At 37.1% G+C, this 22669-nt stretch overlaps 1 protein-coding gene across 5 annotated transcripts in view; it reads right to left on the bottom strand.

The window, feature by feature from the left end:
- Positions 1-22669, bottom strand: part of CPLANE1 (ciliogenesis and planar polarity effector complex subunit 1) — a 65972-nt gene that overhangs the window by 4751 nt on the left and 38552 nt on the right. For 3 of the 5 annotated variants that reach the window (XM_065661790.1, XM_065661792.1, XM_065661793.1), the window contains exons 30-46: positions 21926-22008; positions 20449-20517; positions 18750-18942; positions 17925-18182; positions 16984-17730; positions 15432-15595; positions 14810-14933; positions 13849-13903; positions 12622-12726; positions 12053-12145; positions 10859-10971; positions 9177-9375; positions 8614-8852; positions 7708-7801; positions 5088-5106; positions 4071-4202; positions 2103-2268 (exon numbers count right to left, since the gene is read on the bottom strand). In XM_065661790.1, the coding sequence (XP_065517862.1) occupies positions 2103-2268; positions 4071-4202; positions 5088-5106; positions 7708-7801; positions 8614-8852; positions 9177-9375; positions 10859-10971; positions 12053-12145; positions 12622-12726; positions 13849-13903; positions 14810-14933; positions 15432-15595; positions 16984-17730; positions 17925-18182; positions 18750-18942; positions 20449-20517; positions 21926-22008 (2853 nt within the window). Of the gene's footprint in view, positions 1-2102; positions 2269-4070; positions 4203-5087; positions 5107-7707; positions 7802-8613; positions 8853-9176; positions 9376-10858; positions 10972-12052; positions 12146-12621; positions 12727-13848; positions 13904-14809; positions 14934-15431; positions 15596-16983; positions 17731-17924; positions 18183-18749; positions 18943-20448; positions 20518-21925; positions 22009-22669 lie in introns of those variants that run through there. The other 2 variants (XM_065661791.1, XM_065661795.1) reach the window with 2 other exon arrangements.

The following is a 22669-nucleotide window of genomic DNA, read 5'->3' as shown; positions in this document are numbered from 1 at the left end:
CATGGTCCTATCAGGAAATTCAGGTAAGACTGTCTCTATAACTTTTCAGTCTCCAAAAATATACTGAAAGTTTGCAGCCACACCTTCCATAGCTCATTAGCACTAACATTCCTAAGATGTCAAGCTCAGTTTCAAATGGCCTCACCTTCAGTTTCCTAAAAATCGTGACATTCGTAACAGTAACTAATTTAAAAAACAGGCTAAGGTTACGCTTGGACCTGTGTTTGCTAGTGTACCATTTTATTTTTTTAATGCCTTCTTCTAAAAATGAAATAAGTAATAAAAAAACTAACAAAATCTGAGAATCCATCTAATAATTTCAGAAGAAAAGCTTATAACAAAAGCATCAAGTATATATGAGTTGGCAACAAAGGAGAGGGAGAGAAGCAGGACACATTTTTCCTGAATCACTTCTCTCTAAACATGTACAAAACAGCAGCCAGGTGCAACTCTAAAAGACTGTTTAATACCAGCGGAAATGCTGTATTTCATAGATGAGATCTGTTACTCTTTCTAAAGTGAATACAATTATATTACTTAATAACAGGAAACTTTTGTGTGCTACATGTTTGTTGCCTGGGAGTTAAAAACAGCGTAGCTTCATCATGAGAGAATTTACAGCATACCCTGCATTCTGCTGATGATCAAAAAGTACAGGGACATATTTGCTGTCGCTAGGTCTCACATCCTGTACCCCTGAAGTTTTCCCTGGCTCAGCAGTGTCTTTTCTGGTTCCGAAAGGTATCCACGTGACAAATGCATATTTTAAAGATTTAATATTGATTGGGAAATTATTTCTGAACTACATTTGTACTTCCACTCCCCCACTTCCCCCCACCTTATCCTGGGCTGCATCAAAAGGAGCGTGACCAGCAGGTCGAAGGAGGTGATCCTGCCCCTCTACTCTGCTCTTGTGAGACCTCACTTGGAGTACTCTGTATACAGTTCTGGTGTCCTCAACATAAAAAGGACATGGAACTGTTGTAACAAGTCCAGAGGAGGCCACGAGGATGATCAGGGGACTGGAGCACCTCCCGTATGAAGACAGGCTGAGAAAGTTGGGGCTGTTCAGCCTGGAGAAGAGAAGGCTGCATGGAGACCTCATAGCAGCCTTCCAGTACCTGAAGTGGGCCTATAGGGATGCTGGGGAGGGACTCTTCATCAGGAACTGTAGTGACAGGACAAGGGATAATGGGTTAAAACTTAAAGAGGGGAAGTTTAGATTGGATATAAGGAGGAAATTCTTTCCTGTTAGGGTGGTGAGGCACTGGAATCGGTTGCCCAGGGAGGTTGTGAGTGCTCCACCCGTGGCGGTGCTCAAGGCCAGGTTGGACGAAGCCTTGGGTGGGATGGTTTAGTGTGAGGTGTCCCTGTCCATGGCAGGGGGGTTGGAACTAGATGATCTTGAGGTCCTTTCCAACCCTAACTATTCTACGATTCTATGATTCTACCTTGGGTTACCCCCAGCACAGTGTAGATCAGAAGAAACACAGGCCATAAACGTGTTTTTACTAATTAAACTTCAATCTAAAATAATTCTGGGAGGGAAGGCATTGTTTGCTGAGCCTGTATTGAAACCAGCCTTCAATTCTAACATCTCTGCTGACCCTCTGTAACCACATACACTTATGTCTGTGTGAATGACAAGGATGGCTGCCCTCAGTATCCTGGCTGCATTTGTAAAGGATGCTGGCATCTGAACTTCACCTTTAAAATTCATTGAGGGTTTTAGGGAGGTGCAAGGGCGGATGAAACAAGATGTAAATACATCTTTACACCCTTTGTAGTTATCACTCCCTGACAAAATACAGCTTTTATCTATTATATGTTACAGCTTTATCCATTACAATCAATGGACTGTACTTCCGGAATCTAGAGGTGGGGGACAGGTTGTAATTGCCACCTGCAGTGAACTGTCATTACTGCAACCTGGTGTATTTGCTTATTGATCACTTCTGAAAAAACAACAGATGGATCCAATAAAACCAACATTAAAGTAGGAAATAAAAAAAATCACCAACAACCTTTGTATTTTCTAACCTGAACAATGAACACTTGTAAAATACAGAACAATTACTCTTCAAGATATCTATTATTCCTACCCCATTCTTTCTTGGACTGAATGGATTATGCTCTTTCTGTCTTTGTTCATCCAGTTTCTTCACATATTCTCTCATTCTTTCCTTTTGCTTTCTTTTCATCCATGCTTGTATCTCTTTCTTCTCTTTTTCTGTTTTTCGAGAATGTCCAGCAGCAGAATCATGAACCCTGAGAGCAGATGTAAATGGAAAATAATCTAGCTCATTCTCTAAACAGCTAACAATTGCAGCTACACATAATAATAACAATACTGCAATTCCTCTACAATTCTAATTCAGCTGAAAGCGTAAGTAATGCAAAATGGAGAAATTTTCTTTTGCAAAACTTTACTTCACAAAATCCTGCCACATAAGTAATTTCCAAGATGTTTCCTTTTTTTTTTTTTGTCAACTACATTCAGATAATAGGACCAAAGCTTTAAATGTGGACCATCTGTTATTGTCTTTATAGGATTAATGGGACAACCCCCCTGCAAGTCACTGTGCTTTGATCTTTCGTTTTAAGCACATATAAGTATCTAAGAAGAAAAGAAGACCAGTGAGATTGTCATCCGTTTTGTTCCCTCCTGTCAATCTATGAGCTCCTTCACATGTCCATCTGTTCAATGTAATTTTAAAAACACTAACTCAAAATATTAACAACAGAAAAGCATACCCAGTAAGAAATGCTAACATAACTGCATCCTCAGAGTTCTTCAGAAATATTTACTAACTCATCTTGCAATTGTCTTTAAAATAAGCAGCTGGAAAATACATGTTTTCTTCACTGCAAAACTGAAAGTATTGCCCAAAAAATTCAACAGATTTTTCAAAGACAAGTGTTTCAATTACAAATGTCTCATTTTTAAACTTCTCTCATTTTCAAGGCTGGCAGGTACTAATAATTCCAGAAACAAAAGAAGATACCATTGTAGAAAAATAAGGTATCTTTAGTAGCTGTAGTTCAACTGAAAGCTTATGGATTGAAGCATTAAAGTCCTCAGGGAATTACAACTTTGACACATCTGAATGTGATTTACTTTATGGCAATGGGAAGTGTCATTATCAGAAGTGTTCACAGTCATGTATGAAAATAAGTAGGTGAAACCGAGTTGCATTTAGGTCTTCGGTCATGTTTGATTAAACACAACTTGAACACATTTCTGAAATTTTTAGTGATTTTGAAAATATTCATATACCTGCACAAAACACCTAGCAACATTTAAATGCTGATGTAGTCATTTCTAATGTGTTTGTAATTCTCAAAGGATCTCAAGGATATATTGATCTGTGCAGAGATTAAAATTCGAAGCTCTTGAGTTCCTTTTACAATCTAAATAAATGTTAGAACATATAAGCCAGAGCACTACATTCTACTCAAATCAGCCATTAGAACATCCTGAAATAGGTACCTTAAACTGGTGTGAACTGTTGCACTAATGCAACAGACTGTTTGGCATCCTAAACAGCTGTATTTTTGTCTTGTAAGCAACTGATACCACAAACAACAGTAGGAAACAGCTGTAATTTCAACCTGTCTCAGGAAAGAACACAGCTGATTTTGTAACTGACAGGAAGGTGTAGAAACCTCCAGCAGGGATGGGAGCGTGACAAGCTGGAGACTGGGGCCAGAATGTTCTGAAGCTGCTTTGCCACTGACAGGAGATTTCTATTTTATCTTTTAGAAGTCTCCAGTCACCTTGGCTGAACTGAATTTCCTGTATATATAGAGCTATGCTCTAGCCTATGCCTGGTAAAAGATGAACAAGCAAGTAGGAAGGAAAGAATTTCAAAACCAAAATAATAAAAACGTAATTAGTACATTTGACAATAATAGCTGTAAAATAGTGGCTATTAAACAGTCTTAACACTAATTAACAACAAGTTAAATTACATGCTTGTTTCCGTTGTTTACACGGTGTGAACTATGAGAAGAATAAACAGGGTTAAAATCATTTAACTAACATGTAACAAAAAGCAGCCATGGTTTACCTGGAGATTTTCTCAGCTTGTAGTTTTGTAAAGCCCAGCTCCAATGGACAGACATCGCCTTTTACTACAAGATCAGTAATGATATCAGTAACACCACTCAGACCAGTAATTTGTAGGGGATCTTCTAAAGGGCTTAAAGTCAGGAGAAAAAATTGTTACAAATTTAAAGTAGAACATGCCTGTAAGAAGAACAATCTTTCCTTTTATGCTTAACAGGAGAATATTCATGTTGTTTAAAGAGAAGCCTTTGGCCTGAATATTCTTTCCCCTACATCTCACTATGTTAATGCACACAAGCAAAACCTGGGCATGTGTGTAGATCCATTGTCTTAAAAAAGTTACCAGCCACCACCTTAGCTTTGCTGTCATCCTGTAAACTTCAGCCATCAATTAGCCCCACAAGTGTAAACGGGACAGAATGAGTGAGATCTCACTAACATCAGGGGTACTGCAAGAAAATGGACTTTATGTAAACCATCCAGAAACATGGCCCCATCCAGAGCTGAAATGCCTGACCTCCACTGGGGTGAGTCAACATGGCTGGCCCACAGGAGGCTGAGCCTGGCAGGCCAGAAGACTAGGAGCATCCACAGAGTGCTTTTCAGTCTGTTGTTCTACCCTGTTCGTATGGTAACACTTCCAAAACTTTCTGGTGATAGCTGGTCACAGTAGATGACTACTAGCAGCTGTTACATATCCTTGTTCAAAAACTAGGGCTTTGCACATAAAAGAAGTAACACATGCACATAGACAATAGCAGCATCTATGTTAACAGCTCTGTTACTTGCAACTAGAAAGCAACTTTGAAAGCTAACGGAGCATTTGCATGAAGCAAATTTAACAGGCATTACAGAAGTCAGAGTAACTACCTGAAATTAATTAATAAAAAGGCTTCCATTCAGTTTGAAAATGAATGCCTAGGTTTTTACTAAGTCATAGTTCCACCCTGACAGTCCACCTTTTGGTAGGAGTTTAAAGTAAACAAAGGTTCAACAAAGCCAGTATCAAAATACATACCTATCACATAGATCTTTGCCTGAAACAGAAACAGCCTTTGTTATTAAAAGTTTTGCACTTATAGACAAATTAGTAACACAAGTTAAGTAGCCCATAGGATAAAATTCAGAAATATATCAACCTGAATATGCTAACATTAAAAATAAACTAATATTGAACATAAGTTTAATGACCCAAGAGAGCATGTCATCATACGTAGTCTTCAGAGAACATTAACAGCTCCCTGACTGACATGGCTACTTTTGTTAGGAAGAACAGATCACTCTTGCTAGTCTTCTGCCAAAATCAAACTAAGTTTATCAGTTCCAACTGATTGGAAATTATAGGCTCCAATAAGCTATACCGTGTTCTATGGTAAATTAACAATTACCATTTACTTGAAGAAGCCAGACTGCAAACTCCTGGAATTCAGGAAGTGCAGCTGAAGAGCAGTATGGATGTCTTAGAAGGAAGAGCATTATTACCCTTCCTAACCCAAATTCCACGCTCAAAATATTATAGTTGCAACTCAGTATTGCCTACAGTGTTTTAGCTTGCAAGTAACAAGTTTATACTTCGAGAGAAAACTAAGTGTATTACTGTTTATAAAATTCATCTGTGCATGCATGCCATTTGAGATTCACTTCTGCTGTATGCAGATATAGGAGCTGTGTTTTAACACCTTTTAAGACAGATTGCTGCAAATCTGAGTGGAAAATGTATGTTCACCTGTACAAAGTACATATCATTTAGAACTTAAATGTAAGCAATGCAGCCAATGTGTAGACAAAATAAGACACACTACATTTTTAAACACGGGCAATAGGTTGCCTGCATAGGGATTTTTCCTTCTCAATTAATGCTACTGCAGTCTTCATTAACTGCAAAAAACAATTTACTGTCGATTTGCAAAATGAGATGAGACCTCAAAAAATAACGCTTTAGGACACTACCAGCAGTTACTGTATAGTGATATATAACAATTTATATCCTGATGTGGGTTGGATTTAGTTGAGATTTCACCTCTCTAGACACAGGAGGAAGACAGAATGGTGACAAGAGATGATAAAGACAGCTTCGTGAGGAAGGTATGAGTGTTTTGTGGCACAGTGGCAGTTTATACTCAGGCAGACTTCAGAAATAATTACATACCAGCACAGTGATGGGTTTCAGAAATAGACCCAAAGTTATTAATTTTTCCTCAATGATGGTGAATTTGAGTAAAAGTATAGTTCATGGCTGAACTGTTTTAAAAGCTTAGTGATACTGCTGTATCATGGAACATACAAACACATTATCAATATACATCCATGAAGCCATTCTGAAAGACTGACAACTAACTTTTATGAGCTCATTGGCATTGCATATAACAGCAATGACAAAGTATTACATTGGGAAGGAAAGTTTCACTTATTTTTAAAAAGAGAAAAAGGCAAAAATAAACACTGAAGATTATACCAGAAGATGACTTTCTACTACTGTGAAATTTAGAAGCAGAAGCTACAGAGGCAGGGGAGTGTGCTTCCAATGCAGTATAACTTGGTACAGGATATTGCAAGTTTAAGCCCTCCTTGTCATGACCTGTAACATCTGCAAAAATCATGCCCCTCAAATGATGTTCAGACTTTGTCAAAAAAAAGAAAAACCCAAAACCCAGACCAAACAGTAATTAGTGTAAACCAATAGGAAAAAACCCACAAAAAAAAAAAACCAAACCAACCTCCCCACCAAAAAACAAACCAAAAAACCCAAACAACAAAACCCCACCACAATGCATAAACTATTACTCACATTTATTAGTGGCATAGTTAGTTTACCTTAACAAACTGAACCAAGGTCAGTTGTAGTTCACTATGACAGGGCACTACCAGAGCTGTGATGCATGCATCGGTCCCATACACGGAAACAAAAAGACTAAAATCTAAGTTGATCTGTGTGAGGCTAATGAATATCTTAAATAGTCCTATGTATAAATCATAGCCACGAGTCGGTTCTACTACTTGGCTTTGTATTAACTTGTAAGTAGATTAGGCTATGTTTTGGTATGAATGTAAAATGGACCTCACGTAGGGACCGCCAGTATGCTCCTCCTTTGCACAGTACAAAAGCTATAAGAAAATAGGTCCTATAAAGTCAATTGTTACACAAACAATAAACTATTCAATACGTCAGCTCTAGCAAACACTTCAGCTTCTGTAAGCTTTTATTAAAATCAGAAGATTCTACAACTAAATAGCCACTGAAGATTCATGAAGAAATTCTGTTTATATACACAATAGAAACTGTAGATAACTTTCATATCCTTTAACATCAACAAGCAAAGCACTTATAAGCACCATGATTCGATTTTATGATACAACAGAAATATGTACTTATGTTTAAAACCCTTTAACCAAGTGCTGAATTATGGTTTTGGAAAACATCAAAATACACAGATGTTTTCAAATGCATTTTTTGTTGAAGCAGTACCCATAATAATCATATTCTCTACCTTTGATTTTCTTTCTCTCAAATTTCTGATTTTTGCTGCATATTTCAATGATGCCTTTTGGGACTCATTAAACATAAGTGGTAATTAAAAGTTAATCAACTTTAATATTTAATTGCAAGTTTACTATCCTTCCGTTAACTGAACACATACCATCTTTGTCGATTCTAGCATCTTCAGAGAATGAAGGATGAGCACCAAGGTCTGAACTGTCAGCCATTTCAAAATCTTCTATCATCTTCACTAGCTATAAATGAAACCCAAAAACCAAGTAATGATACTTTTTTCACAGTACTTCTGAGACTTGCACCTCAGACATTCATGCAAAGTTTGCTTTTAATACTTCTTTTTTTTCCTCAGAATCTTATACATAATTTAATGGAGTATCCTATTTTGGTTCAAAACAAATAAAATTGTTCAGGAATCAAAGTAGCTCAAGTAGGTTCCCTTCAACTAAAGATTTTAACCTGGATCCTTACTCCTTCTCTTCACCAGTCTGAGCATCCCCACCAGCACTTTCAGCCTCTCTTCACAGGGGGAGCGCTCCAGCCTTCTAATCATATTCTTGGCCCTCCTCTGGACTTGCTCAAGCAGCTCTGTTTCTCTCTTGTTTTGGGGGCCCCAGAGTTGAATGCAGTACTGCAGGTGGGGTCTCATTTTATGAAATACATAGGAACAGGTTCCAGAAACAGTTGCATATACTGCAGAGGCACAACTGCAGAAATCTTTGCCAAAAAGATCTACTGGTCAGATTGAACTTTTGCGCTATTCCATTTTCCCAGTTGGAGAGAAACTAAGCATTCTATCCATTCACTGAGTATTCTACTCATTCACTGAGATAATCACAATCCTGCACAGCATTTGGTCCATTGTATGTAACCATGTCAGCCAGCAGATACAGCACAACAGGTAAAAGAACTGTGTATTGCTCTTGATTTCTCTCAACACATACTAATCAAATGTAAATATATATCATTCCAAGATGTAGATTTTGCCTATATCTGAAAGAAGTTACAAAATAAATTGTTTCAGACACAAGAGTTAGCAGTCAGAACTCACCTGTTTGGTATTTCTGAAATCCTCCTCCATATTTTCTGTAATGTTCTGTAATCTCTGTAATTGCATATCCATTTCCTGCTGCTTTGCGGAAAAGTATTCTTTACCAATTATTTTGGATGGAAGCCCTGAAGAAGCAGCTCTGTCATCTTCATGTAGTATGTTCCAGGTTACACTATCTATTGCAGAATCTGGCTTATCGTCCTTTTGCACTTGGTTTGATATATTTTTCAGATGATTGTCTTAGGAAAAAAAGAAAAAAAAAAAAAAAAAAAGACTGCACTGACATCTTTGAATGTTGGTGCAAAAACTGCACCAAATTAACTTCACTGTTGGTGGAAACCTGCAAACATTCAAATGATTAGGCATAGTTGTGCTACACATAATAGCATGTTTTAGAAAGCAGGAATCATCACAAAAAAGTTTAAATGTGTAAATGTTTTTATGTATAAGGCTAAAAAAGCAGAAGGTGAGTTGGAGAAAGGTTGCAGGCTTTCTGTGGGAGATAATGGTGTTACAATGAAAGCATATACCTTTTTTTCTGATTTAAAAATGAAATGGTTTACCTTTATTCTGAAGTACCTGGGGTGGAATTACATTAGTAACAGATGCTACCATGTGATTAAGTTTTTCAGTAGATGGAATTTCAAGCTTATCATTTTGCTGTGCAGTAGCTGTCTCTTCTGCAGACTCGGGTATCACAGGCAAATAGTTAAGTACATCACTGTCTTTAATATCAATCACACTGATATATTCATGTTCACTCTAAAAAAGAAAAAGTTTATGAAGAATTATGTGGCATGTGTCTTGCATATATTAACCACCTCCTGTGTTTACATTTTACCAGATTGAATTGAAAGGCTTTTTGTTTTGGAGACAAAACAACTACAGTCTTCCTTACAGTGTTATCCAACTGACTCACACAGAATCCCACAGAATCCCACGGGTTGGAAGGGACCTCAAAAGATCATCAAGTCCAACCCCCCTGCAAGAGCAGGGTAACCTACAGTACATCACACAGGAACTTGTCCAGGCGGGCCTTGAATATCTCCAATGTAGGAGACTCCACAACCCCCCTGGGCAACCTGTTCCAGTGCTCTGTCACTCTTACAGTAAAGGAGTTCTTCCTGATGTTAACGTGGAACTTCCTATGCTCCAGTTTACACCCACTGCCCCTTGTCCTATCACTGGATATCACTGAAAAAAGCCTAGCTCCATCATCCTGACACCTACCCTTTACACATTTGTAAACACTGATGAGGTCACCCCTCAGTCTCCTCTTCTCCAAGCTAAAGAGACCCAGCTCCCTCAGCCTCTCCTCATAAGGGAGATGTTCCACTCCCTTAATCATCTTTGTGGCTCTGCGCTGGACTCTTTCAAGCAATTCCCTGTCCTTCTTGAAAAGAGGGGTCCAGAACTGGACACAAGATTCCAGATGCGGCCTCACCAAGGCTGAGTAGAGGGGGAGGAGAACCTCTCTTGACCTACTAACCACTCCCTTTCTAATGCACCCTAAGATGCCATTTGCCTTCTTGGCCACAAGAGCACATTGCTGGCTCATGGTCATCCTCCTATCCACCAGGACCCCCAGGTCCCTTTCCCCTTCGCTACTTTCCAGCGGGTCAACCCCCAACCTGTACTGGTACATGGGGTTGTTCTTCCCCAGATGCAAGACTCTACACTTGCCCTTGTTGAATTTCATCAAGTTTCTCCTCGCCCAACTCTCCAGCCTGTCCAGGTCTCGCTGAATGGCAGCACAGCCTTCTGGTGTGTCAGCCACTCCTCCCAGTTTTGTGTCATCAGCGAACTTGCTGAGGGTACACTTCATCCAGTTCCCTCATCCAGGTCATTGATGAAAATATTAAACAGCACCGGTCCCAGCACCGACCCCTGAGGAACTCCACTAGTCACAGACCTCCAGCTAGATTCTGCGCCATTGACCACAACTCTCTGCCTTCTTCCTTTCAACCAGTTCTCGATCCACCTCACTACTTGATCGTCAAGCCCACACTTCCTTAGCTTATCTATGAGGATGCTGTGGGAGACAGTATCAAATGCCTTGCTGAAATCAAGAAAAACCACATCTACCGCTCTACCATCATCCCTCCACCTAGTCACTTCCTCATAGAAGGCTATAAGGTTGGTCAAACATGACTTCCCCCTCATCCAGATGAGTCTCAATTCATGAGGTAAGACAAACAGTACGCTTGAAATTTGTTTCAATTATTAGGTACATTGGACCACTAACCAAATCAGGCGCATCCGACAGAAACGATGGCAAAGGTGTCTCATTCACTTCAGTAGGGAATCTCTGGTTTAAATACGTGTCTTGTATTGGTATCTCAGGGACACTAGACATTTCTATGAGAAAAGAAGAAGTCAGTGTTATATTTAGAGTAAAAGCCACAAAATTTCAGACAAACTATTTGGAAACAGGTCTGCATTCTAAATGGTAAGAAAAGCTTGGAAAGTATTTCTTTTAAAAAACAGAAAATGTACCTTGACAGGTTTATTTAATGTTCACTTCTAACAATAAATTAGTAAATTATTTGGTGACGAGTTAGCAGAAAAATACTCAAAAGACTAAAACCAGAGCAACATACTGCAGTCTAAATTGCTTTTCACTTCCAGTTCCCTCATGAATATACTAAAAAAGTGTATTTTTATTTGATCTAAATAAATGATACCACTTGGCAAGAAAGATCTCCACACAAACTATCTGCAAAGAAGTCATGTGATGTAGCAAAATATTCTTCCAAACGGAACAACACTTGAATTTTAAAAGAAAGGAAAAGTTAATATGCTCATTTGGTACTATAAGAAAAATACTTAGCTACTGAATTACGCGTAGTACCATTTATCAAAGATTTATAAAACGGGGGAGAAAACCAAAACCAAAATAATAAATCGTTCTTAGCCCAAAATCAAACTTACCTTCTACTTTTTGTTTTACAAACTGACCCAAAAGATGACTGGTTGGGAATAAAATTCCTATTTGAGACTGGAACATTGTTACCTGGCATATAGCTATTACACAACTTACCATATGCATGGAACAACTGTTTAATTAGCTGAGTTACTACAGCTCAATTTCATGTGGAGCAGTGATCTGTCTCAACGTCCCACTTATCAAGCCATTTGGACTACATAACATCAACTCCCCAAGATTAACCAGCACTAAAACCAAGCTAAAATCCACAAATGTAATTCCTCATAAAGGAAAGCAAAAGCACAGGTATAGTGCACCATGAAAAATTCCAGCCAAACTTTTCACAGTCTGTATTATAGCTATTTCACTGTTGGTTTTGAGAAGTAGATAAATTATCATACTCTTATCTATATCCTGCATTAAGCTAACTCATTATCAAAAACCATGTTAAAATAGCAGTATTTTTCATAATTACACAAAACTAACTGGAGTAGAGAAAGACTAAAGCCACACCTGACACAGGAAGAGACATGACTGACTCATTGTTTTGAGATTCAGAAATTTCATTTCCAGCACTGACTCCAACATCCTGATACAATTTGAGCACTGGATAAGGGGAAAAAAAAATAGATAAAAAAAATGCATGAATTTAAGGAAAGTACAGAGATAGATGGCATTATCTGAATGCGCATTCCTAACTTCCTAGCTCACAACCAAAGTTTGGGGGAAAGAGGCAGGGGAATAATTTCAGTGACATACTGTCTGAAATGCGAAGATAAGGTCCATCTAAGGTACAATGAGCTTTCAGAAAAAGTCACAGCAGAACTGACTTAGAGAAAGCATGTGGAGACTCTTAGATGACTGCATCAGTAATATATTTATTTATCATAACTTTAACATAAAATTGTGTGATTTATTTACCAGTATCTTCTGGTTTAATACTTTTTAAACAAAAAGTTAAGAGCATGAAAAAATATTTTTCCCTTTAAAAACTTCACTTTGGAAACTGACCAAATACTTCAATTAACAAGAAGCAATACCAGAAATAGTTGGTTGCTGTAAGCCACAGAGGTAGCACTTACCTGGGTGAGTACTTGTACTTGCATCTTGAGTTTCTGCTGTTTTTTTTCCTGTAGAAGCCACATAATGCAGATCTGCTGAAACAGTAACTGCTTCCCCCTTTGTGTCTAAAATGTGATAATACACAATAGGCATCTACAAATAATGCAAGTACTCTAAATCTATAAAACCAGTGATACTGACTCAACACTAAGGACTCCAACAGATTTTTCTTTGCATTTCTGACAGATAATTTTAACCTTTCTCTAAGCATATTTCATGAATGACTTTAAGAATAAAGTCTGTACTACCTGCCTTGTGTGAATATGCAGCTGTACTAAACCCTACAATGTTATGTTGAATTAATATCAAGGCTTAGTCTGGATGTGTTATTTTTAAATTATGTATTTTAGTATGTTGTACAATAACAACTTGGTTCATATTTTAAAAAGGGAGAAACATTTGACATTAATACCTTTCTTTCTTTATTGGTGTTTCTATAGAGATTTGCCAGCCAGTATTTCTTCTAACGCCAGATTTCAGAGAATGGCCTGCATTTTGTCCTCTGATAGGACTAAATATTGTGCTGAATTAATGTACTAAAAAGAAGCAAATCTTTCTATAGGCACTGTTTTTATTTTGCAAGGTAGAAATATTGTAAACATTCAGTTTCTTTCAGAAGAGCCTTATATTTTGTGTAAGTAGACAAAATTATAATAAAACATATATATTTCAAAACCAAACAAATTATTTAGAATTTAAAATCATTATTTACAGCATTCTTCTGATAAATCACATTAACATAAATCACATGAACGTAAGTCACTGTGAGCCATAGTTACTGAAATTCAGTCAGCATACTATTTTGTGAAGTCTGTTGTTTATAAACAAATGCAAGTTTATCACTGATTTTTAAAAGAACCTAACATAATTCTGTAATGTTCATGAGAATTTTTCTGAATTTACAGATAATTGATAGAAGATCTTAAATTTGCATGCATCTCTCTCCACACCAGTAACTCAAAAACTGACTATCCCCCAAAAAAACTGAGTATCTGTTGTACATCTTGAAAGGTTCTGATCATGTTCTGAGGAAAGATTTCATAAGCCATCACACTGTATTGCCCACTAAAGGCACAACTTGAGTTTTTAACACCTTGATGACTGCAGAGTTTCTCTCTGAAATCTAACAAACTTCTGTTCCTTAAGTTTATTTAAGCACACAAAGCATTAAGAAGAATTGTACTTGCCCATTGAAATGAAAAAAGCATCTTGAAGGTAAGAGGTAGATTTTGCTTCTTGATCCTAATATAAGAAGAAAAATAATTATCTTAAAAAATAGTTCCAATGCCAATTAAAGGCTTTTTGATGCTGTTAACTTTCCAATATACCCCGTTTGAGTAAAGACTGGGGGAGGATTATTATAATGTACTTTTCTTAAGCCCTTTTTTAATACTTCTGATCCATTCCAACTTAGTGGAATTACTGATTATGTAACATTCTTCTCCACATGTACCTTGGGGTCATCTGCAGTAACAAATTTCTCTGCTGTACTATAATTAACATATCCCATGCCTGATGAGGCTCTGAGAAATAGAGCCTGATGCTCCCAACTACTGATCCAAGTTTTAATTCGGTAGTGTTCCAGCTTGAAATCCGATACTTCCAAGGTTAATCCCCAAATTATCTTTGTGAAAAGATAGCAGAAAAGCCTAGGCAAACAGTAGAACTCCATAAATCAAAACCCAGCTTGATGAAGACCTTTTCAGTTTCTTGGCTGAGAGAAAACTGAGACCTCATGCTCTCCATACTCACTCTTGTACTGTCACAATTTAGCATCATGTGAAAAGAGTAATGCCTGGGTCATCTGCTCTAGCACTACTTACTTACTTACTTACTTTATTTATTTATTTATCTATTTATCTATCTATTTATTTATTTATTTAGCAATTAGTGTTTGTGTATATATTCATTTAAATGTACATACACAGAAATATCCTACCAAAATAGCCATGTTCATGTCCCAGGCAAAATAAAAGCAACCTTGGAATACTTTATAAAAACAAATCTTTTCTTTACAGGAAATGCAAGACATACAGTGTTTCTAGGCTAAAGCCTGAAGGAGATTTACACAATTGTTTTGGTTTACAGTTTCCTGCTTCTTTCTACTTAATACTTGACTGGAAAATAAAAAAAAACATTTTTGTATACCTCAGTCCCTGATTCAACAGCCGTCACTGATTCACTGATGATAGAGTCATCTGGGCGGAAGGACACACTTTGTTTCTTCTCCTCCTCCTTCTCTTTCATCTGTATCTTATCACGCCTCTTTTGTCTGTCAACATATTAAATACAAAGAACAGCACTGAAACAATAAAACTACCTATAATTTTCTAAGAAAAATTACTGTTAAGAAATATATAATAAAATAAAGATGGAAAAGACAAACATAACCAATTCAGAAACAGAGCCTATATCTTGATTTATACCGAAAGAGGATAACCCCTGTCAAAAATTACTACAGTGATGACATTCGGTGCAGATAGTAGCTTGTCAGGATTCACTGGGTAAGCAGCAAAGCATTCATAAACAGCCACAAACCACAGGTACCAGCATGTAACTCATTCCCCCTTCTTCCTATCAGCCTGGTAACAGCAACAGCCCCTTCATACCCTAATGCTAAGCTTCTCCCGCCGAGTCTTTATTAATACTATTTTTTTCTCCTCTACTTTATTTGAAGCTTCTGTAAAAACTCCCACTGACATCAAAGCTAGAACATATAGGTTACCAGTAAGTCTTTTGAAATAAAGACCCGCTTTGAAAGTTAACTTGCCTTTTTCTATTATGCTGCATTCTTAGCTCAAATGGTTCAACATCAGTTTCTAGTAACTGGATGGGCTCACTTTGGTCTTGTCCAAAGGAAGTACTGGGCACAGCATCATGCTGGTGGTATTGCTCAAATGCAATGAGATCTTGAAGTGGAATGAGTTTTGGTGCCTGAAAGTATTGAGAGAGACAAAGAAGCAAAGTGATACAATGATGCACAAAACAGGAGGGGACACCCGTCAGACGGGATGAAAATTTTGGATCTCAGTTATACAAACATCACTCCCAGCTGTTTTAGAAAGTGAAAATGTAACACAAACAGCATCAGACCAGAATCTCAGTGAATGTGTACATGTGTAAACTATATTCTGAAAGTAAGCAAAAAAGAAGTTGGACTAGATGACCTTCAAAAGTCCCTTTCAACCCAAACTATTCTATGATTCTGTACGAATTTTCTTCACAGAACGTATTTCACTAATATTTGCATTTCTAATGTACGTAGTTGAGGATGACGGCAGGAACCATGCAATGCAGACAAAGACTGAAGGAGCACCTTTCAAGGAAAATCATTTCCATTCCTTTCAACTGGAATGCATATGCCTATTAGAGCACTTCTCAAAACACCAAATTTTGAATCCAAAGGTAAAGTTTTCTTACTAATCCATTTAGCATTCCATTTCTGCCCTTAAAAAAACAATTCCTTACTGGGGGTTGTGGTCGATGAGAAAATGAACATGAGCTGGCAGCGTGCGCTCACAGCCCAGAAAGACAACCGTACCCTGGGCTGCATCAAAAGGAGCATGACCAGGCAGGTCATCCTCCTGGTGATCCTGCCCCTCTACTCTGCTCTTGTGAGACCTCACTTGGAGTACTCTGTATACAGTTCTGGTGTCCTCAACATAAAAAGGACATGGAACTGTTGGAACAAGTCCAGAGGAGGGCCACGAGGATGATCAGGGGACTGGAGCACCTCCTGTATGAAGACAGGCTGAGGAAGTTGGGGCTGTTCAGCCTGGAGAAGAGAAGGCTGCATGAAGACCTCATAGCAGCCTTCCAGTACCTGAAGTGGGCCTATAGGAATGCTGGGGAAGGACTCTTCATCAGGAACTGTAGTGACAGGACAAGGGGTAATGGGTTAAAACTTAAAGAGAGGAAGTTTAGATTGGATATAAGGAGGAAATTCTTTCCTGTCAGGGTGGTGAGGCACTGGAATGGGTTGCCCAGGGAGGTTGTGAGTGCTCCACCCATGGCAGTGTTCAAGGCCAGGCTGGACAAAGCCTTGGGTGGGACAGTTTAGTGTGAGGTGTCCCTGCCCATGGCAGGGGGGTTGGAACTAGATGATCTTGAGGTCCTTTCCAACCCTAACTATTCTATGATTCTATGATTCTAATATTGACATGCCAATAAACAGGTACCTTAGTCACAGATCCCTTCTGGCAGCTGTGTCAAATGCTTCCAAATTCCATAGTCTGGAAGCATTAACTGATTTTTGATGAATAAGAAACCAGAAAACTATAAGTCCCCTACAGTTTAGAAAAACATACTATTAAATCCAGTACCTTCTTTTTTTGAGGTAAATTAGCATGGAGTAGCGATATTCCTGTGTGCTGTAGTGTTTTTCTGAAGTCAGTCTGCTTTGTTGCAAGTTTAAAAGGTAATAAAGTAGTAGGGATTGGCTGCCTTACAACTGGTAGAACTCTAGGTACTGGGTCAAGTTGCAATTGCAACAGTGGAATACCAGCCAGGTTCTGAGTGATCAGTGATTTGCCCATATTTACATTTGCAGAGAATTGCTGCTGAGGTGAAACTTCTTGCTGTCCTTCAAAGTGATCTAGATTCAGACGTCTGGGAGGTGCCTTACGCACTGCTTCTGCCCATCTTTTCTCCTCCCCATTCATCTGCCTTGGGATCCCAGGGTCATATCTACCCCTATTGAAATCTTCTGCCTTACTCCTCCTTGGTGTGATTGCCGACTGATGATTCTCTAAGGAATCTGATGAACTCCAAGCCACTCGTGGTACTGGTGGTGGTCTAGCAAAAGCCGGTGACATTTCAATTGGACGTAAAAATGCTGGTTTGCAATGATAACCTGATTCAAGCTTAAGCAAAGGAAATCCATTTGAGTGAGGCAGGTTTTTTTCAACAGGTGAAAACTTTGGTCTTTTCTGGATGTCTGTGCAAGGAGTTAGGAGATGAAGTGGTTTAGTAGGTGCTAAAGAATGAAAACCTTGAAATGGTGGCATAAATCCCGTTTCTTTGCTGTGATTTTCTAACACGTCTGAAGAGACATTCACATCCAGATGATTCTAAATCAGGAAAGTGAACAAAACAGCATTTAAAAGTACCTTGATGCAGCAACCATTCACTAAATATGCACAAGAATTTTATACATCTTTTTGGTCTATAGCAATCACTATGAAAATATTTCATAATTTAGCAGGACAGATAAGATGCCAGACATACAAAATAGTCTTCATAAACAACACTTTGATACACCTACTTTCATATAGCCGTTGTTGCTTTCATCATTTGAACTATTCCTTAGTTGAAAATCAGAGCTCTTCTGACCAGGTTTTCCTTTATCTTCTTGAGCAGGCACTTGTGTTTTCAGAGAGCCATTGCTTTCTAGCGTGTGTGCAGGTTGGCCTCCTTCCAGGTGAACAGATTGATGCTGTTGCAAAATTTGTTGCACATTTGGCAGGCTGGCAAAGGATGACTGTACTATTTGCATTAAACTCAGGAAGTTGATTTGTTGTAGCTGGATAAACACACACAAAGTTAACACTGCAAACAACATGAATCTTAGCAAAAATTCTGTCTAGGCTATGTTATAACCTGTTCATCATCCTGTTAGTATTGGTAACAAAATAAGAAACATCCTGAAGTTTTAATAATGATTCACTTGTATGATTGTTTATTTTGCTGGACTTTCTTTTAAGACACATTAAATACCTGCTGAAGTAAGACAAATTCCTTCACCTTTCTGTGAAGTCTGAGTAAGTTCAAGGTCACATAAAAACTGTTTCAGGGTACTAAAAAAAAATTAAATCTTAGTATAGCTGCAAAGTTATCACAGCTTCAGAATTTTCATAATTCAAGCACACTGAATTCTGTGAAATAAAACACTCAAATTTTTATTATTACTCATTTTCTCGAGTCAAAAGTAACAGTTAAGTTTAAAATAAGTTCACAGTAGTTTGTGTGGGACTCGTAAGTTCTGAAGAACTACACACAGAATACCTTTAAACCAGTCATTATCTTCGTTGCTTTAAATAACATAGTTTGTATACTGTAAAAATTGTTTTCAATAACAAGATTCTCTCACCTGAACTAACTTAAACATTTCATCTTGGAGCATCTGCCTGACAGTTCCTGATGTGTTTAGTTTCTCTTCTGTAGGGACTTCTTCCTTGACTTCTTGCTTCTTTGCAAAAATGGAAGTAGCAGAGGCAACGCTTGACATAGTTGACACAACAGTCTGAGAAGGCTGAGCATCACTTGAAGAAATATCTGTATTACTTAATAAGGAAAAGAACAAAACTATGAAAAACATTCATAGGGAGAACACCTATATGAGGTTGCCTTAAATTGACCCAGAAAATTTTAAAGATACTTTAATTTTTCTAAAGCATAATTAATCTCTAGGAACAATTTAGTAATTAACACTGCACAATCTTGACTGGACAGCATGTATGATATCTTTTTCCTAATACTTCCTAATATACTGAATGAAAAACAGTAGTAAAGCTGTAAGTTCTACCCAATATTTTAGTCACAAGGATATCTGAAATGTTATCTTCACTAGATACACAGGCAGAAAACGATGATATGACAGAAAGAGGACAGGTTAGTCAAAAAAACAAACAGTTGATGGAAAATGGAGAGGGACATTATTAACTGGAATAAGAGAAACAGCATATTAACTTTAACTTAAATAATTGAATGTGGCTTTATATATTTGGAATTAAAAATCAGTAACAAAATTTAAGATCAGAAAGCAATTGAAATAACTTGTACCAGACAATACAATATACTGAATTTTCTCAGAGATAATTAGGTATTTCAGTAGGTAAAGACTATTTAGTAGTTAAGTCCTTAAGTGATGTACGGATTGCTAGAATTTACATTAAGTTACAAAGAAACTGAATTACTTCACCTACATCAACAGAAATTGACTCAAAAGACATTTCTCTACTTAAGAAAAATAATAGCATTGCTATGTTACAGGCAACTTTGGAGTATTTTTTGCAACTGCACAGGATCGCTTCCAGTCATGAAGAAACATAAGCACAAAGCAGTGGCTAATGAGTAATACTGAAAAGGTTTTGGGTACGTAATGTGCATGAGCAGACACAGGAAATCTTCTGGAAGACAGTTACAATGTGTAAACATGGCCCTAAAGCCTAAAACTTTGAGAATCTGACTTTTTTTCAAGCTGACATGAAAAACTTCAGAAGGAAGTGAGATTAGAGACATGTAAATGGAACCCAAAGTGATGTGTAGTCCAGATTTTCCTTTAAATGGGAAGAGCTCATAGAAGACCATTTTAGAAGTGGAAGACAGAGATTAACTCCTGATTCCTTCTCCCAATTCCAACATTCTCTGTTTATAGAAATATAATATATATTTATGTGTATCTAGCAGTTACTGTAGGACATACATATTTTATGCTACTGGTCTATTATGCTACTGTTTCAGTGTTTTACACAACAATGTACCTTCTATACATACAATGATTCTGTCTGGAACTAGGAAACAAAAGTATTCTCTCTAAATCTGGTAGTTCTGAGTTAACCCGTCTGATTCATTTGATAGTCTACACAAGAACTAAGAGTATATTATCCTCAATGACTACAGTACAAAAATGTTTCAGCAAATGCCGCTTAATACTACCGCTTGAAGGTACAATATACTATGTCTGCAAATACTTTGTAATGAAACCTATGTATCATGTTACTTTAGCCTGAAAATTTAGTAAGGATAGTCCATTTCCTATTATATAAAATATTGCAGGTTTACCTTACCTGGGAACTTCTGCATCTTCTTCTAAAGAAAACAAGTGAGAAATGGTGCTAGTGACAACCTCAGACATGCTACAAAGAAAGAAAAAATGAGTACTGTAAATACTACAATAATTTGTCATGCTGTTTATTTTCATTTCATATACATTTATATACATATGGGCATGTGTGTGTATATATATATATAATCTCCCAAAAAAGAATTTGTATGAGATTGAATACCTGAAAGGTATATCAGAGCTATACTGATCTGCATTGCTTCAAATACCATGCTATACTGCAATTTGACCTGGCAAATATTGACATCTGTGTTTTATCTCCCTAGCAATAAGAAACCAACTCAAACAAAAGCACTGAAAAGGTTCTGTCTATTCAACACAAACATGAGGGAAAAAAGAGGTTGATCTGAGTTGACAAGAGAAAAATCCAATTTAAGCAATGCTGTTAATAGCATTACAATCTGTATTCCTAAAAAAATAAAGCCAATATAGTAAGAAATCCTTGGGTATCGTATGTGCAGTTATTTTTGTTTCTCTCAAAATAAAAAATACATCACTTCCAAACAGTACAGGATGACAAGTCCTTCCATTTAAAATGTTTTCATAAGCATTATATATACACAGGAATTTTTATTTATGTGCCATCACAATTATTCAGACTTTCTAAACATTAAAACACTCAGGCACTGTATATCAGAGAAAAAGTTCTCACTACTACAAATTTAGAGGAATCAAGAAGGTTAACTGAAATGGTAAAAACAGGTTGATACTTTTCTGTCATTAAAACAAATGAAAAAATTTCTAAAGACCAAGATTCTGTATGGTAAACATAATGAACTCCGTGTTTACAGAATACAAAGTTTCTGCCCTTGAAAAACTCCAGAGAAATCATGTGAACAGTGTTCTATTCAAAAGATGATTTGTCTAACATGTTTATGGACCTTTCCCATAATTTTATACACCTTTATAAATGTAGATATATTTCAGAACAAAATTTTAAATTTTTAAATTGTACAAAATACCTCCCCTTCCTCCTTTCAGGAGCTAACAAGTTTACCGCCCATATCTATTTTTATCTCACCTGCTCCTAGACACCAACCTCTCTTTCTTCTCTATCATGTAACAAATTAACTGTTAAAATTTCCTAGAGCAAGAGATCCCCACCTGTCTTTAGCCTGAAGATGCTGCCCCTATTCCAGCTCAGGAGAATGAACTGTGTATCTGAAAGCTTTTCCAGTTATTCTCTATCGTTTCCCCAGATACAACATACACATTCCCCAAACCATGACTCTTTTATCTGATCATTATTAAATAATTGCTCATCCAGCCAGCATTTTGTATTGTGAAACTTGTATCTCAATATGTGAAATAGATTACTTCAGTTTTTGTGTTTGTTGAGTTTTGCCTAAAAATTTAAAGTAGTTTTGTTAAAGTTAAAAGAGAAACTAAAAAAAAAAAAAAAAAAAAAAAAAGTCTCTTACGCATTCTCTTCAGCCTTCCCTTCTGTTGTTTTAGCCACATTTTGATCTTCCTGGGGATTATCTACTTCTGAAAAGGAGATCTGCTGGAATATAAAAACATGCATATGGACTTGCAAATTTTTATATCGTCCTTCTGCTTCAATGAAGCATTACTAGCCTAAGGCAGACATACTTTTGATTGATCAGCTACTCGAAAAAATATGACTGAAAAATAACCAAAATTACATACTTGTCAGAGCACAGCTACAGATCAGAAATAAAGAGACAGCCTAAGGATCCATCTGGGAATCTTTCTTTCTAAGTCATTATGATTTTTCATTTTGAAATTCATATCCATAAAGTACCCTAGAAAAACACTCTGCTAATCTCACACCCCTTAGATAAAGATGAAAATGCAGAAAACCCAAATTGGTTTTGTATTTACCTGCTTTTTTATATGCATGTGCATACATACTCTTATATATTTATTTGTGGTGTTATACACTATATTGATTTAATGTAATTTACATGTAGTTGTATGTACTGTGTATCTAGGCATATATGTAGTTTTACAAACAGTGAATGTGTTTCCAAAAGGGCTCACAGCAGATCTCACTTTACTACTATTTAATTACTTGTGACTTTTATCACTGATTGAAGCAGGGGAAAAAAGAACCAATCCTAAATGCTTCAAGTCCTCAATTTCTTACTTGTATTGAGGAATTCAGGGTATTTTGAAAAGAGCATTCATAATAATCTGATACT

This window comes from Lathamus discolor, chromosome Z, assembly GCF_037157495.1.
Source record: "Lathamus discolor isolate bLatDis1 chromosome Z, bLatDis1.hap1, whole genome shotgun sequence".
NCBI lineage: Eukaryota > Metazoa > Chordata > Aves > Psittaciformes > Psittacidae > Lathamus > Lathamus discolor.
Note: the sequence above shows the minus strand (reverse complement) of the source record. Positions and strands in the feature narration are given on the sequence as shown.